Source organism: Terrapene carolina, unplaced genomic scaffold (genome assembly GCF_002925995.2).
Source record: "Terrapene carolina triunguis isolate 2854851 unplaced genomic scaffold, T_m_triunguis-2.0 Scaffold69, whole genome shotgun sequence".
Classification (NCBI taxonomy): domain Eukaryota; kingdom Metazoa; phylum Chordata; order Testudines; family Emydidae; genus Terrapene; species Terrapene triunguis.
Window position 1 is genome coordinate 25779573 of NW_020664420.1, and position 16047 is coordinate 25795619.

Consider the following 16047-nt stretch of genomic DNA (forward strand, 5'->3'; position numbering starts at 1 on the left):
GTCTATAATGAAAATGCAGTGTTAAAATTCTAAAAAGCCTATTCACACCCAACTCATCCATCCTTAATTTATTTATATGAGTTGTTACTACATAAAGCTATTAATTCTTTTTCACAGCGTATTCCATCAGGTGGAGATGGGGAAAAAGTGAAATTTTTTGGTCAGTCTATACATGGAGAAATGGATTTAAATGGTGATGGTCTAACGGATGTCACCATTGGAGGCCTTGGTGGTGCTGCCCTCTTTTGGTATGTATATTAAAAGCATTTGTTTAAAGGGGAAAAGCCTAAATCACCTGTAGATTGTTGGCTGTTCTCTGTTGGTAGACTAAAGTTTTCATGTTGACTGTTTTCCTTATTCCCTGTAGTGTTGTATTAATTTAGATGGAATAAAAGGGATGAATATGACCTTAAACTTTCCAACATTAAACAGAGTTAAACAAGGTTCAGGATTTGGTATACAGAGACCTCAGCCTACTTAGTACGTGCCATGGCAAACAAACGATCAAGCATCCTTTTATTAAAGTTACAGAAAAATAAGGAAAAGCAGTTAAAGCATTTGAAATGCAAAGCATTAAATAAGGTTTTCATTTTAACAACATTCCTTGTTCCCTGGAGAGAATCTTTAGAAGGAATTCCCACCTCTACCCCATCCCCCTCCACACCGTGTTTGACATTTTTATAGATGGTAATAACTGTTCTCTTTGGGAAAAGAGATGGGCTAGAAGACGCAACAAGTTGCACACACACACACAAAAGTGGGAGAGAAAAAAATAACAAAGAGAAAATACAGCTTCTCTCACTTGCAGCCTCACTGGGTGGAGAAACACAAGCACTGCTCATGGTCTTGTCAGTCACTCCAAGATCTGGCAAACTTGTACCAACATTGTGCAGTTTAGGGCATTGCATTTATCTTCCTGTTTCATGTCAGAGGTTTAGAGCAGTGTTGCAAAATATATAGTGTTGGCCAACTAAGCCAGACTCTTGTTAGACAGAAGGAAAAAAGGAGAGGGATAGGAAAGAGAAGAAATAAGGTGGGGAAGGAAAAGAACATACAAGTCTCACATCCAGGTAGTATTTGGGATTTAGCCAAAGCCAGTGAAGGTGATGATGTAATCTGGTTCCCTCACTGTCAGGACATCTTTCAGGATTAGTATGAAGAAGGTTGGGGTCCCAGGAGACAGAATAGGTAGCAGCCATGATAGTGAAGCTTGCTCCTTTCCCAGTCAACCAGCATCACAGTAGCTAGCTTTTCCTCTCAAAGTCTCTTTTTGGGGACCCCAAAAGGGGAATGATGAGCAGACTAGCCCGTCCTTTCAGTATTGTCCATCTATTAGGCCTAGTTTCTAGCACATCAATTTTGGATTACTGATTTTCAGTTCTACACTTTTCTTGTTTACCAAACAGGATCTTAGCACATTCCTTGAGTTATATTAATAGGCCTTTTTGTTCAGACTAATTTATTTTTTCTGTCGCCTTTTTGCACCTTTTTCCTTCAATATTTGTTATTGTGACATCTTTTAAACTTACACTTACTTTTTACATTTGACCTTACAATTAGGGTAACTTTGTAGGCCCAATTATTATAGTTGTGTGTGTGTCCATTAAAATAATAATAGGTGCTCAACTTGTGCTAATTAATTAACATACACACTCTCGATTGAAGGGTGGACTATTGCAGGAAAACGATGTCTCTCACCTGTGTTTGTACTTGTTTCATCTCATATTTTAGTATTATATATGGATCTTAATATTTCTAATGTCTCCCTGAGAGGAGAAATAATGAAAAAATGAAACTTGCTATATTATAAAAGTAATCATAATTTTAATTTTTTTATCTAAACAAAAAGACCCTATTCTTTTAGAATATAGACAAAATAGAACCTACAACATTTTCACTGAACTAACGGTGGCTTAATATGTAATGGCAAAATTAAGCATACATTATTACATCCAAGGTCAAAAGAATAAATAACAAATCCCGCACTTCCTGTAATAATAGTAATTAAACATATAAAATCCTGTTCTAATTTAAATGAATACCTGAGACTAAATTTAGTATTTGTGATGAGTTGTGATTACTGTCTGAATGACAGCTAGTCTGTTCTAAGCAGATCAAATGTTTTGTTTCCCCATTTTTCTTCTTCCCCCTTCCAACCTACTTCTTTGTCTCATCCAATTGTCTTGTCTTTTAGGCCCCAGTTTCGCAATGGAACAACTCTCAGTGGGTAAAGTTAAGCATGTGTATAAGTCTTTGCAGGATCAGGGGCCTAAGACTGTCTCTCTTTGGGGCAGGGACTCAATGTTAACAACCCCAAAAGTTCAAAATCATGAGTCAGGCTCCAAAAATCATCAGATTTTCTTAACAATCATAAGAAATTTTATAAATAATAAGTATGGGGTCGTCTTATTTACATTCTGGCTTTTTAACCATTAAGGTGCCCTTGGGTTACATTTTCAAGCTTTTCTTTGTGACTACAAGGACTAGAAGCTTACTTTTTCTTTTTAAATGACAGCTAAGATTCTTACCTAATCAGTGATCTCCAGGAGCTGGGGCTTTAAGCAAAACACCAAATATCACAAGACTCATAACAAAATCATAGGACTTGGCATCATGGGGATTGTCATTTACTATATATGCCTGGTACAACGGAGGCCTGACCTGGTTGAGACATCTAGGTACTACAACATTAGATATGTTAAGTCATAATAGTGAAAGCAGATACAACTTCTGAAGCCAATGAATGTTGTGCCTGTTTATACTGGGCTGGATTTAACCCTTGAAGTCAATGAAAGTTTTCATAGACAAATCAGTGTCGTCTTGTAAAAACAGAGAATAGAAATCATCATAACAAATAATCCTTCTCCCAAGACTTTACCAACCAGAATTTTGGACTTAGAACTACTTTTATTTTTTGCTATTAATACATTTTATGTTGCCTCAGTGTGGTTTTAATTTGCTGGCTTTTACATACTTTTCTGATGTTTGCAAAATAAGAAGTAAAAACCATTTTGGATAAAATTTTCAAAAGCACCAAAATGACTTAGCAGCCTAAGTCCCATTTCCCTTTGACTTACAATGAGATTTAGGCTCCTAAGTACCTAACAATCTCTTTAGAAAATGGGACTTAGGCTTCTAAGTCACTTAGCTGCTTCTGAAAATCTTATCCTTTGTGCATGTCTAAGGAAGGTCTGAAGAGTATTCCAGTAACTGCTCCCTTCCCATTATACAGTATACCTTTATAGTATGTAGAGTATATGTCATTATCTGCCTATATCACTATATGTATGTTCAGTAATGTACAGTATTGCATAGTTTGATAAGTTTGTTTTTAAAATGCTAAAAGAATTACATTATTATTTAAGGGTCTTCTTTCCTATTGGTGTTTTCTTAAGGTCTCGTGATGTAGCTGAAGTAAATGTTTCCATGAATTTCACACCCAATAAAATCAATATAGAAAAGAAAAACTGTAATACGGATAAAAAAGAGACAGTATGCATAAATGCCACAATTTGTTTTGAAGTCAGACTAAAGTCTAAAGAAGATACAATATATGAAACCAGTAAGTAGACAGCACCAAGTCATCGAATATTTGCATGAAAACCTGCTCTATTTGCATTTGGGTTTGATGGGTTTGTTTTGGGTTATTTGTTGTTTTGGTTTGTTTTTTGGTTTTGGTAGGTTGGTTTGGGTTCCCTCCTCCCCCCCAAAAAACAGCATGCAACTATGAAATTATTTTTTAAGTTTGGTATTCAAAATTTATAACAAAATTAAAATTGTTAAAATGTTGTTACAGTTTTTAAAAAAAAAAAAAACAGCAAAAATAAACTGGGAGAGAAAAGAGTAGGGAGATGTCTATTGCTTATAATCCTATCCACATAGGTTGTATTATTTCAATTATCTTTGTAGGTATACAGTATTGGGCTACACTTGATTCACAAAGACAGATACCTCGAAGCTTGTTCATGGAAAGTCAAGAAAGGAAGATACAAAAAAATATCACTGTCAAAGGGTCAGAATGTATTAAACATAACTTCTACGTGTTGGCAAGTAAATCATATAAAGTGGCTATATTTTCTCATTGTTACACTACAGTTATCTCTAAGTGCATTTTATTGCATTAATGCTAAAATAGATTAAAAAGGCTCCTTACATTCACAAGCATTGTCAATAGCCAGTATACACATTATTAATCCAATTTCATAGTATTAATATTTCTTTGACTATATATTAAATTCTCCTAGCTCAATTTATTTTTATTTCTTTGCTATTTATATTTAAAAGGCGAATAACACAATTGGGCTGAATTCATCAGCCATGTAAAGGATGGTGGATGACTTAGATGTGGGCAAAAGAGTCAGCAGAAAGATGCGAGATTAAAGTGTAATTTGCACATGTAACTCTAAATCTTCATAATTAGGGTTGGGACAGAATATGTGTGAGATGACCAGAGCTAGACCTCTTTACTGTAAAAAAAGAAATGTAAAGCAGTTAGTATGAAAGGTCCATTATGATCATTGGCTTTATAGAATCATTAGAGATTTACACTATTTGATACCTATTCTTAAAACATCTAAAGCTGAATGCTCAAAAGGATTTAGGCATTGTGACACTGAGCCCAATGGCTGGCCCAACTGACTCTTTACTCAGGAAAGAATGAGAGCACAAGCATGAAAATGACTCTGTAGCCTGATGCTTGGAGTACTCACCCAGGATGTGAGAGACCCAGCATCCAGTTCCCCTGCTTCAATGATACTTTCATTATTTATCCACAGTGCAACATCTTCAACAGGAGAGACAGAGGAGCTCCCTATATCAGAATATCCCAAAGCCTAATGGTTAGAGCATCAAAGCTGCTTTGTGTAAGCTCACCTATGGGAGCCCAATCCATTAGGCAGCCTGTGAGCACGTCTACTGCATCGGGCCTCTTGGGCGAGTTAGGGGGCCAAACACCTTGCTTCTCCTGGTCTGTGAATCATGCAGGGTCTTAGGTGGGAGATAGGCATCTGGACACTCACAGGGAGGCAGCAGTGCACATGCTCAGAAACACAGGTGCCTTGGGAGCTTTTGCAGCAAAAACTCAGGTGGTGGGCGAGTTTAGATGCCTACAAGGTCATTGGGAGTTTTGTGTATCACAGTGGTCCCAGAAGTGGGACATAGGCACCTAACATAGGGACTTAGGTGCCTAACTCCTTTTGTGTGCCCAGATCCTAGCAACTCCACAGTTGCTTGCTGAAAAAATTACCCTACTGGTATATGATGCATAACACATAGATTTGCTTGAACGTGCAATATGTGTAAGAATAATGGGCACAAATTCATCCCTGGCACAAAAGGGTACTCCATTCATGTCAGTGGGCCTCGTATCTGCCTATTCCAGGGCTACCTTTGGTTCATTGAGAAGAATAAAAGTAACTATAAATGTTGACGCTTTTAAGATGATCTTGAATGATCGTGCATTGGTAGAGGGATGGACTAGATGACCTTTTGTGATCCTGTGGGACATGTATTTTGAAGGTTTTGTTTGGAAACATGCTGGTTTGTCATCATTAGCTAACTACACCAAGTTGTTCCTTTTTCAGATATTTTTCCTACACTGTGGTTCGGGTGAGAATGTGACTGAAAAATATAGCACCTGGGAGGTTCTCCATATTTATTCTCCTTTAGCGGCTTCCATACCAATGATGGTTTTAAGGGAAAATTTCATAATAACAGTTTCATTTGTTTCATTTCTAGGACAAGCCTGATTTTCAGGACTCTGTAAAGGTTTTGTTGGAGTTCAATTTTTCCGACCCAGAGAATGGTCCAGTTCTCGATAGCGACCAGCCGAACGCAGTGTATGAATATGTAAGACATTAAGGTTCATTGCTAATATCTAGAGTATTTAAGATGAGATTCACCCCTCTCCAGACAGCCCCTGCAAGGCCCAGAGCTGGATGGCTTATTCCATAAATTGGCTAGGGCTGGCCAGTGAGGGTGGAGGGGCTAGGCTGGGAGATGCATTCTCCCATGAAACCTCCATTGGTGGGGACTTTGACTTCAGTGGGATTTGAATCAGGTTGTGAAGCTCTAACTGAATTTTAAAGCTGAGTGACCTGCCCACATAGGACACTCAATGAAAGGAGGCAACTGTATCTAATCTACAAATTAGAGCAGGGGAATGTGTCAGGACTCATTGGAACTATTCACAATTTTGCCACTGACTCACTCTGTGATCTTGGGTAAATCACTTAACCTTTCTGTTCACCCATTTATAGGTATCCCCCTTCTGCAGCTGGGTAATAACACCTAACTGTTTCACAGGGTCGAGGGAGGCTTCATTAACTAATACCAACAAAGGTCTCTATGACAGTCCTACAAAAGGTGTTTTATAATGTAAAATACGATAATGACTTGAAATGATGATACTTACATTTTGATTATACTTATAACAAAATGTGAATACAACTATCAATATTATTGTTGCAGATTCCTTTCACAAAAGACTGTGGAATAAAAAATAAATGTATTACAGATCTGGTTCTGAATATAACAGCAAGTATAGCTGGAGACAGGTAACTACACTGAAACTTAATATAGCTGCCATACTAATAAAATAGAGATTCTGTGCTCTAATAGAATACTAGTGATCAGTGTTTTCTCAATCAAAGACAAAACAGTATGACCATGGAAAAAGTTCCATAGCTTAATTTTTTTTATCAGTTTGGAAAGTAAAGATAATTAACACAATTCTTTTATTTTATTTTACAGTTCCCCTCCATTCATCATAAAGTCAAGCAATGATAAGTTCAACGTGTTACTGTCTGTCAAGAATAAAAAAGACAGTGCCTATAATACCAGAGTCTTAGTACAGTACTCTCCAAACATTATTTTTGCTGGAATTGAGGTATAGATTTTTCAATTTATCACAATCTGGGTTGGTGGAGAGATTTGAGGGGGTTGCTGTATTAATCCGCTAAACTAGGGACATCAGTTTGAGAATTATCATGGGACTAAAATTTCTTAGGCCAGTGCAAACCAAGCACCATTATGGCCTTTAAGGAAATGGGTGAGAAACGGTACTGTTCAATTGAAGATGGTGTCAGAGTAGTGAAGATACATAAGGCCTAAATCTGCCTTCACTTACACCAGAGAGATGGGTGGGTGAGGTAATATCTTTTATTGGACCAACTTCTGTTGGTGAGAGGGACAAGCTTTCAAGCTTCACAGAGCTTCTCCTCATGTTCCTCAGCTTTAGCCTCGACACTCTGGTTATCTTCTCCAGACCTGAGGAACAGCTCTGAAGTTTGAAAGCTCATCCCTTCCATCAACCGAAGTGGGTCCAATAAAAGATATTACCTCACCCACCTTGTCTCTCTTATATCCTGGGACCGACACAGCAAAAGCAGCAAAGCAAATTCACTTACATCAGGAAGACGGTGTAAGTCTTTTGACTTAAAGGGACCATATTCATTGGTATAAGTGAGAGGAGAAATCAGTTCCATGAATGCAGTCTTGGAGGAGGCTCTGCATCAAGTCATCATAGTTGAAGGGCAAGAAGGAGCACCTACATCAGCAACAGTTGGGAAGAGGGGGATTATGAAATGCACGGGAAGGAGAGAATAACAATATGTGCTTTGCTGACATTCTGATGTCCGGGGTATGGGGAAGCACCTTATCAGTTAAAACAAATATTAATAATAATAAACATGATGACCTCAGGGCTATAGAAAGTTAATGATAAACAATTCTGAAGTTACCAAGATGACCTGTTTGATTAAATGTCAATGATTTAAAATGTTTTTGATCTATTTATCATGGGCCTGATTTTTAAAAATGTGCATGTAATTATGTGCCTAAGCTGTGTACACAGTTTCCACCATTATGTGTACAAATCAAGTATTTGTGCATGCAAATGGCCAGTTGGACCCAGTGCTTGATTGCACGATTCCTGGTGTGTACTAAGTAAATGCTAGATTTATGTGGAGTCATGGTAATTGTGTCTGCAAGTAGGTATCATTGTGTATGCATTTTTGTGCATTCTGAGTACGAAACAAGAACATTACAGGAGTAGTGTAAACAAGCCAAGACATCTGGGATAGAAGACGTAAAAGCATTGCACAAAGTGGTGAGGAAATCACAAATGTTGGACAAGAAAAGTCTTGGAATGAAGAGGCTCAACAACTGGCAGAAGCAGCAACAAAGCAAGATATGAAAACGATATACAAAAAGGTTAAGTTGTATAGCAACACAATCAGGCCAACAATGCAAGTTGTAAGAAAGGCTTCAGTGAACTAACAACAAATGCCAAAGAGGTGATGGAAGTCTGGAAGGAGCATTTTGACAAAATGCTGAACCCTGTAGCTAATCCAGATGTAAGTTTTCCAGATATGCTAGCTGAACAGGGCAGAATGAATATCAGCACTGAACTACCATCAGAAAAAGAAACAGAAAGAGCAGTGAAGCAGTTTAAACATGGAAAAGCTGCAGAAATGAACAGCATAACAGCTGATCTGCTAAAACCAGTGGGACAAGTGCTATCAGAGCATTAGGAAGTACCAGGTGACTTGTTAAAGGCAATAGTTGTGCCAATCCTGAAGAAAGGAGATCTTGCCAGTCTGAATAATTATAAAGGTCTAAGCTAATTATCAGTACTGGGGGAAAATAATGTTGAAAATAATTGTTAGCAGATTAAGGCAAGTTTTAGAGTACGTAAGTAAGGAGGAAGTGTGGCTTCAGACCAGGGCGAAGTTGCATTAATCAGATATTTACAATCTGACACTCAATGGGGGGGGAAAAAGTGGGAATGTGGATTAAAGATGTCTGTTGTTTTCATCAACTTCACAAAGGCATTTAATTTGGTTTGGAGTGAAGCATTGTGGAAAGTAGTAAAATCTATATGGAGTTCCAACTAGGATAACTGCAGTGAAAAAAGTTATGTACGAAGTCTCCTGTACTTCTTGTGGAAGATTAAGCATCTGATTCAAGTTAGCGGGGTGTAAGACAAGAGGGCATGGAATAATCATCACTTTTTATCATGTTCCTAAATTATATGTTAAGAATGGTAGATGAGATGGAGGGTGTGACATTGTGTGATCTAGAATTAAGTTCTTTAGCTTATGCAGATGACATTGTACAACTGCCAGACACTTTTGATTTAAATATGATACTCTTCACTACCATGGAAAATTGGTGTAGTCAACTTGGACTTACAATAAATGCCAAGAAGATGAAGTGGTTGCATCTTGTGAAATGGACAATAGATGAAGTGTTGAAAAGCAGCAGTGGTGAAGCCACAGAACAAATGAAATCTTGTGTGTACCTAGGAAGCTTGATCATTGTCGATGGTTCCCCCAAGGATGAGTTTAAAACATGTACTTTGGCTACCAAAGTGAAAATTTATCAAGCCAGTTTATTAACAGTAGAACTCTGGAAGTAGCTGCATTAAATGGAATGGATATCAGAAGGCTTTAGGCAGGAGAGATCAGAGTTCTTTGAAAGATGGCAGGTATAAAGTGGGATGATGATGATAAAAGAAATGAAGTTAGGAGGAGAGTAGAATGTGAAATCAGAGATTGTTATGAGATTGGCTGCAATAAAAAATATTCTGATGGTAGGGACATTGGACAAGATAAACGGTAGATAGGAAGACAAAGAAAATAATGCAAAACACAACCAGGGTCAGTGAGACCTAGAGAACGACCAGAGACTTGGTGATGGAACATCATATGCAGGGACATGACCAAGCTGGGCTTCATGGAGATACAAATCATGGTCAGGAATGAATCATAGGACTGGAAGGGACCTCGAGAGGTCATCTAGTCCAGTCCCCTGCACTCATGGCAGGACTAAGTATTATCTAACCCATTCCTGAGAGGTGTTTGTCTAACCTGCTCTTAAAAATCTCCAATGATGGAGATTCCACAAACTCCCTAGGCAATTTATTACAGTGCTTAACCACCCTGAGAGTTAGGAAGTTTTTCCTAAAGTCCAACCTAAACCTCCCTTCCTGCAATTTAAACCCATTGCTTCTTGTCCTATCCACAGAGGTTAAGAAAAACAATTTTTCTTCTTCCTCCTTGTAACAACCTTTCACGTACTTGAAAACTGTTATCGTGTCCCCTCAGTCTTCTCTTTTCCAGACTAAACAAACCCAGTTTTTTTCAGTCTTCCCTCATAGGTCATATTTTCTAGACCTTTAATCATTTTTGTCACTCTTCTCTGGATTTTCTTCAATTTGTCCACATCCTTCCTGAAATGTGGCACCCAGAACTGGACACAATATTCCACTTGAAGCCTAACCAGCACAGAGTAGAGTGGAAGAATTACTTCTTGTGTCTTACTTACAACACTCCTGCTAATACATCCCAGAATGAAGTGTGGGTTTTGTTGTTGTTGTTGTGTGGGTGTTTTTTGTTTTTGTTTTTTTGTTTTTTTTGCAACAGCATTACACCGTTGACTCATGTTTAGCTTGTGGTCCACTGTGACCCCCAGACCTCTTTTTCCCAGTACTCCTTCCTAGGCAGTCCTTTTCCATTTTGTATGTATGCAACTGATTGTTCCTTCCTAAGTGGAGTACTTTGCATTTGTCCTTATTGAATTTCATCCTATTTACTTCAGACCATTTCTCCAGTTTGTCCAGATCATTCTGAATTTTAATCCTATCCTCCAAAGCTCTTGCAACCCCTCCCAGCTTGGTATCATCCGCAAACTTTATAATTGTAATCTCTATTCCATTATCCAAATCATTGATAAAGATATCGAACAGAACCGGACCCAAAACTGATTCCTGTGGGACCCCACTCATTATGTCCTTCCAGCATTACTGTGAACCACTGATAACTACTCTCTGGGAATGGTTTTCCAACCAGTTTTGCACCCACTTTATAGTAGCTCCATCTAGGTTGCATTTCCCTAGTTTGTTTATGAGAAGGTCATGTGAGACAGTATCAAAAGCTTTACTAAAGTCAAGATCTACCATGTCTACCCCTTCCCTCCTAGCCACAAGGCTTGTTACCCTGTCAAAGAAAGCTATCAGGTTGGTTTGACATGATTTGTTTTTGACAAATCCATGCTGACTGTCACTTATCACCTTATTATCTTCTAGATGTTTGCAAATTGATTGCTTAAGTATTTGCTCCATTATCTTTCCAGGTACAGAAGTTAAGCTGACTGGTCTGTAATTCCCCGGGTTGTCCTTATTTCCCTTTTTATAGATAGGAAAAGGGCAAATATAGTGCCAGTCTTCTGGAATCTCTCCAGTCTTCCATGACTTTTCAAAGATAATCACTAATGGCTCAGATATCTTCTCAGTCAGCTCCTTGAGTATTCTAGGATGCATTTCATCAGGCCCTGGTGACTTGAAGACATCTAATTTGTCTATGTAATTTTTAACTTATTCTTTCCCTCTTCTGATCCTACCTCATTTTCACTGGTAGTCACTATGTTAGACGTCCAATCACCACCAACCTTCTTGGTGAAAAACGAAACAAAGAAGTCATTAAGCACCTCTGCCATTTCCACATTTTCTGTTATTATTTTCCCCCTTCATTGAGTAATGGGCCTACCCAGTTCTTTTTCTTCCTCTTGCTTCCAGTGTTTTCTTGTTACCCTTTATGTCACTAGCTAGTTTGATCTTGTTTTGTGCCTTGACCTTTCTAATTTTGTCCCTACATACTTGTGTTAGTTGTTTACATTCATCCTTTGTAATTTGACCTAGTTTCCACTTTTTGTAGGACTCTTTTTTATTTTTAGATCATTGAAGATCTCCTGGTTAAGCTTAGGTGGTCTCTTCCCATACTTCCTATTTTTCTTATGCAGTGGGATAGTTTGCTCTTGTGCCCTTAATAATGTCTCTTTGAAAAACTGCCAACTGTCTTCAGTTGTTTTCCCCCTTAGACTAGCTTCCCATAGGATCTTATCTACCAAATCCCTGAGTTTGCTAAAGTCTGCCTTCTTGAAATCCATTGTCTTTATTTTGCTGTTCTCCCTCCTACCATTCCTTAGAATCATGAACTCCTCATTTCATGAACACTTTCACTCAAGCTGAAAATCAAATCTATTTGTCAAAATCAAATCTAGAACAGCCTCTCCCCTACTAGCTTTCTCCACCTTCTGAAATAAAAAATTGTCTCCAATACATTCCAAGAACTTGTTGGATACTCTGTGCCCTGCTGTGTTATTTTCCCAACCGATGCCTGAGTAGTTGAAGTCCCCCATCACTGAATGGTGACACTGTACTGCTCCCCATATTTGTAAAGATGCTTTGGGATGAGAAGAGAATTCTTTTGCACATATACATATTTTAAACTCGAGCCCTATGCATTTTGTGAAGTTCTCTGTACACTTTCACTGATAAACAATAATAGTAACTCTGATATGTAAAATATTTTTATCATAATATTGTTATATGTTATGAAACAAAAATGTAGAAAGTCCTATCCATTAACAATTTGAATTTTAAATTATGATGATGATGATGATGATGGAAAGTGACAATTATTACAAAGAATATGTGATATACTTCTGGACTGTTTAATTTTTAATTAAAACTTTTTTTTAAAAATGTTGCACATAAAAGTGAAATCATTCTTGTAATGATGTGACTCTTTCTGTCTAGGATATACAGAAAGATAGTTGTGAATCCAATCACAATATTACCTGTAAAGTGGGATACCCTTTCCTAAAATCTGGAGAAGAGGTAGGAAACTGTTAATGGAATATTTTTGGAGAGGGCAGCAGCCCTGTATGGCAGCTGTCCATCCTGATCAGTTATGTATTTATGCACCAATTAAGGTTTCTAGATGTAAATAAATCTCAAATCTAAATCTCAAACAACTCATGTCAATGAAAAAAGAACCCTCACATGCGAGATAGACAGGCAAACATCAAACTTTCCCCAGATCGCTCTGGGGCTAACTCAAGAGATAGGTGTCTGGATTCTTCTAGTGAGGCAGTAGTGCACATGCCCAGAGAGAGCTTTTACCCTGGAAATATAGGCACTGATTTTACATGCCTAAGGGTTCAGCAGGAGTTTTGTGGATCACAGTGGAGCCTGAACTAGAGATTTAGGTACCTAAACCTGAAATTTAATCCCCTAGTACCTTGTGAATCCCACCTCTTGTGCCGCTACACTGGCTCCAGGTTCCTACTAACTCTGTCCTGGTTCCTTGGAAGTGAGGCATCAATGCTAGAGATGGTGTTCAAGGGAGTTCTCCAGCACAGAGTGGCTTATAACCTCTACATTAATGATGTAGCCCATTGCTCTGTTTGTGGTGTGGAAAACTATATTCATATGAAATCTCAGCTTTTTTTAGACTTTCCATGAGTGACCTGGCTGAGTTTATAAAATATAAATTAGCTAGATGAAAGAAAATGTTCTATAACCTCAACATTTTGCACAAGAAATGTTTAAACAATTGTAGCCTATTTCTTTATATTTTAGGAATAAATTTCTGGTAGCCCAGATGTATTCTTTGGTGATTAAATCAAATGTCCAAATGCAGCATTTTAAATTGGGACTTCAATGTTTGTAAAATAGCTTAAAATAAGGACAATTAATTGCTCTAGGATAAAATATCTTATTCCTTTGGGGTACACCAAATCTTGTGTAGATATAATAAATTACCTTAGATTCTCTCTCACACACCAACATACACACTTTTCCAATTCCAGTCTCTGACCAGTAGCAACTAGATAAGCTGTTCTTACCATGTAGACAAATCAGGACAAAACCCACTACTTATTGTTCCCATTCACAGCTTAAAAGTCTTCTCATTTTACTTTCCAACTGAAATTGCCAGTTTGTCGGTGGCTAGAGTCCTTCAATTCCCACTCAATCTGAAAATCTAGATGTTTCATGCCCTCATTTGCATTCAGATATTAATTCATCTAATTGGCTGATAAACAGTCCCAGCAAATTCCTGTTCTAGGCCTCTTCCTGACTTCCTTATATGCTCAAATTGCCCAGACAATGTTCTCTGGATCTTTTATACGAAAGTTGTGCACACAGTTAAACCAATGGAGAAATAAAGAGCTTGAATTCAAACTCCTTTAGATTAACAAACTAGTCTGTAAGCTTGTTATATCATATAATTACCAAATGCTACATTTTCATTAAACCAAAGCAAAACTGCTGCAGTGTAATCTGTCTAGTGATGCTGAGAGGCATGTTTAGAACAGAGCTTTCAAAACCTTCCAAGTGGCCATGTTAGGCTATATTGGCCTTAATTATAGTCATCAGTAAATTGTTGTAAAATTCAGGATTCTTTATTTGTTTAGATGTATTCAATAGATTTAAAAAATGCTTATTCAGCACTCTAGGTACCTTTGCCATGTATTAAAAGTGCCATCACGTTAGTATGAAGAAATGAAAACCCAGCAGCCTCTTCTAAATGCGGAAGGGAAACAACCCACTCCAGCTATACTACCAAGGCTTTGTGTACAGATCCCTCCCCAAAGACCTGATAGCTGTTGTACCAGGCTCTCGAGATCAACAGATGTAGGATTCTTAAATCAAGGAAATTAAATTTACAAATTGGAATTTAAATATGCAATTTTATTTTAATGACCTTTTTTACACACATTATATATTCAATTTTATTCTGGGTCACCAGTTTTGAAAAATTGGCCCTGCAGTGTAATAATCTGGTTGCTATTGGATTTCCTTTTTATTTTGGGCAAAATCCTACTCATTCAGTCAGAGGGGTAGCCGTGTTAGTCTGGATCTGTAAGAAGCGACAGAGTCCTGTGTCACCTTATAGACTAACAAAAGTATTGGAGCATAAGCTTTCATGGGTGAATACCCACTTCATCAGACGCTGTTAGTCTATAAAGTGCCACAGGACTCTTTGTCGCTTCATTCAGTTAGATGGACTAAAAACTGAGTATGGACTCCAAGATTTTTGACTTAGGAATTTAGCCAGTTTTCATCTGAATACCTTTTAATGTTTAGCTGAGTTTTACTCTCCTTTTCTTAGTATCTTTTTAAAATATGTTTTCTCCCCCAGATTTCTTTCAGAATAGTATTCCAATTCAATGCTTCTTATCTTCTGGAAAATGCTACTGTTCAGGTGTATGTAACAAGGTTAGTTACCAAAATTACTGCTTTTATATCTCAAGCTTTCCTTTTAGTCACTGTATAGCTTGCACTCCAGCTGGTATGACAGAGATGGGGGTTTTTTTTGGGGGGGGGGATTGGTTTGGTTTTTTTGTTCAAAAGAGAATATTGAATGTCTAGAATGGCCAGCTTTAGAGATGTACAGAACTATTGGTTGGATTGAGGCTATCAAATGAGATAGATTAAATAAATGGACATTCATTTTTAGAGGCCAGTGAGACACAAGTGACTCAGATTTGCTAGCCTCAACCACAGAAGACATCTGTTCTGATCACAAAATGACCATACATTGTAATACAATTTGCAGTCTCTGCCAAGGAGAGAGGCCTAGGCCTTAAATAGCAATGGTGTTGCAGCAAGTCAAGATTGAGGTACCTTGCCATAGCTGCATGGGTAAATTGTACTGCACCTGCCTGTAATATATGCTGTCACAGGAAATTACAGGGATTGTGTGATGGAGATGGCCCTACTTGATATAATGTAGCTATTTTCAATCTACAGCAGTTTGTATTCTCATTTCTACAAGGGTGTAATTTTGACTTTGGCCTAATGCAGTATGTACCTTTTACTTACTGGAAAGAGCCATTTCAATTTATTTTTAAAAGACCATAATTAACTTGAAGTGGCCAGTGGGGTTTTTTATATCCACAGCTGCAGGTATTTCAGTCTCTCAGAGCCCTCCCCACCAACTATACGTACTGTGTACTGAGGAGTATCATAATCTGACCAGAGTGGTGTGTGTTCTGTTCTAGTGACAGCGAAGAACCACTTGAGACCCTGACTGACAATGGAGGAGACATTAGAATCCCAGTAAAATATGAAATAGGATTAAAATTTTTCAGGTATTAATGTTTTCTGTACTTAATTTTCTAGTATGGGATACAGCAAACATTTAAAGAGACTATGTTAGCTTGTACTTGGTAATGTACACAAAAGACAAACACTGGTCT

General features: G+C 37.7%; 1 protein-coding gene across 1 annotated transcript in view; it reads left to right on the forward strand.

Moving 5' to 3' along the window:
* Positions 1-16047, forward strand: part of ITGA1 (integrin subunit alpha 1) — a 110470-nt gene that overhangs the window by 79148 nt on the left and 15275 nt on the right. The window contains exons 15-23 of the mRNA XM_024210125.2: positions 118-248; positions 3396-3562; positions 3910-4046; positions 5737-5847; positions 6469-6554; positions 6751-6886; positions 12599-12679; positions 14988-15064; positions 15850-15939. Of these exons, the coding sequence (XP_024065893.1) occupies positions 118-248; positions 3396-3562; positions 3910-4046; positions 5737-5847; positions 6469-6554; positions 6751-6886; positions 12599-12679; positions 14988-15064; positions 15850-15939 (1016 nt within the window). The remainder of the gene's footprint in view (positions 1-117; positions 249-3395; positions 3563-3909; positions 4047-5736; positions 5848-6468; positions 6555-6750; positions 6887-12598; positions 12680-14987; positions 15065-15849; positions 15940-16047) is intronic.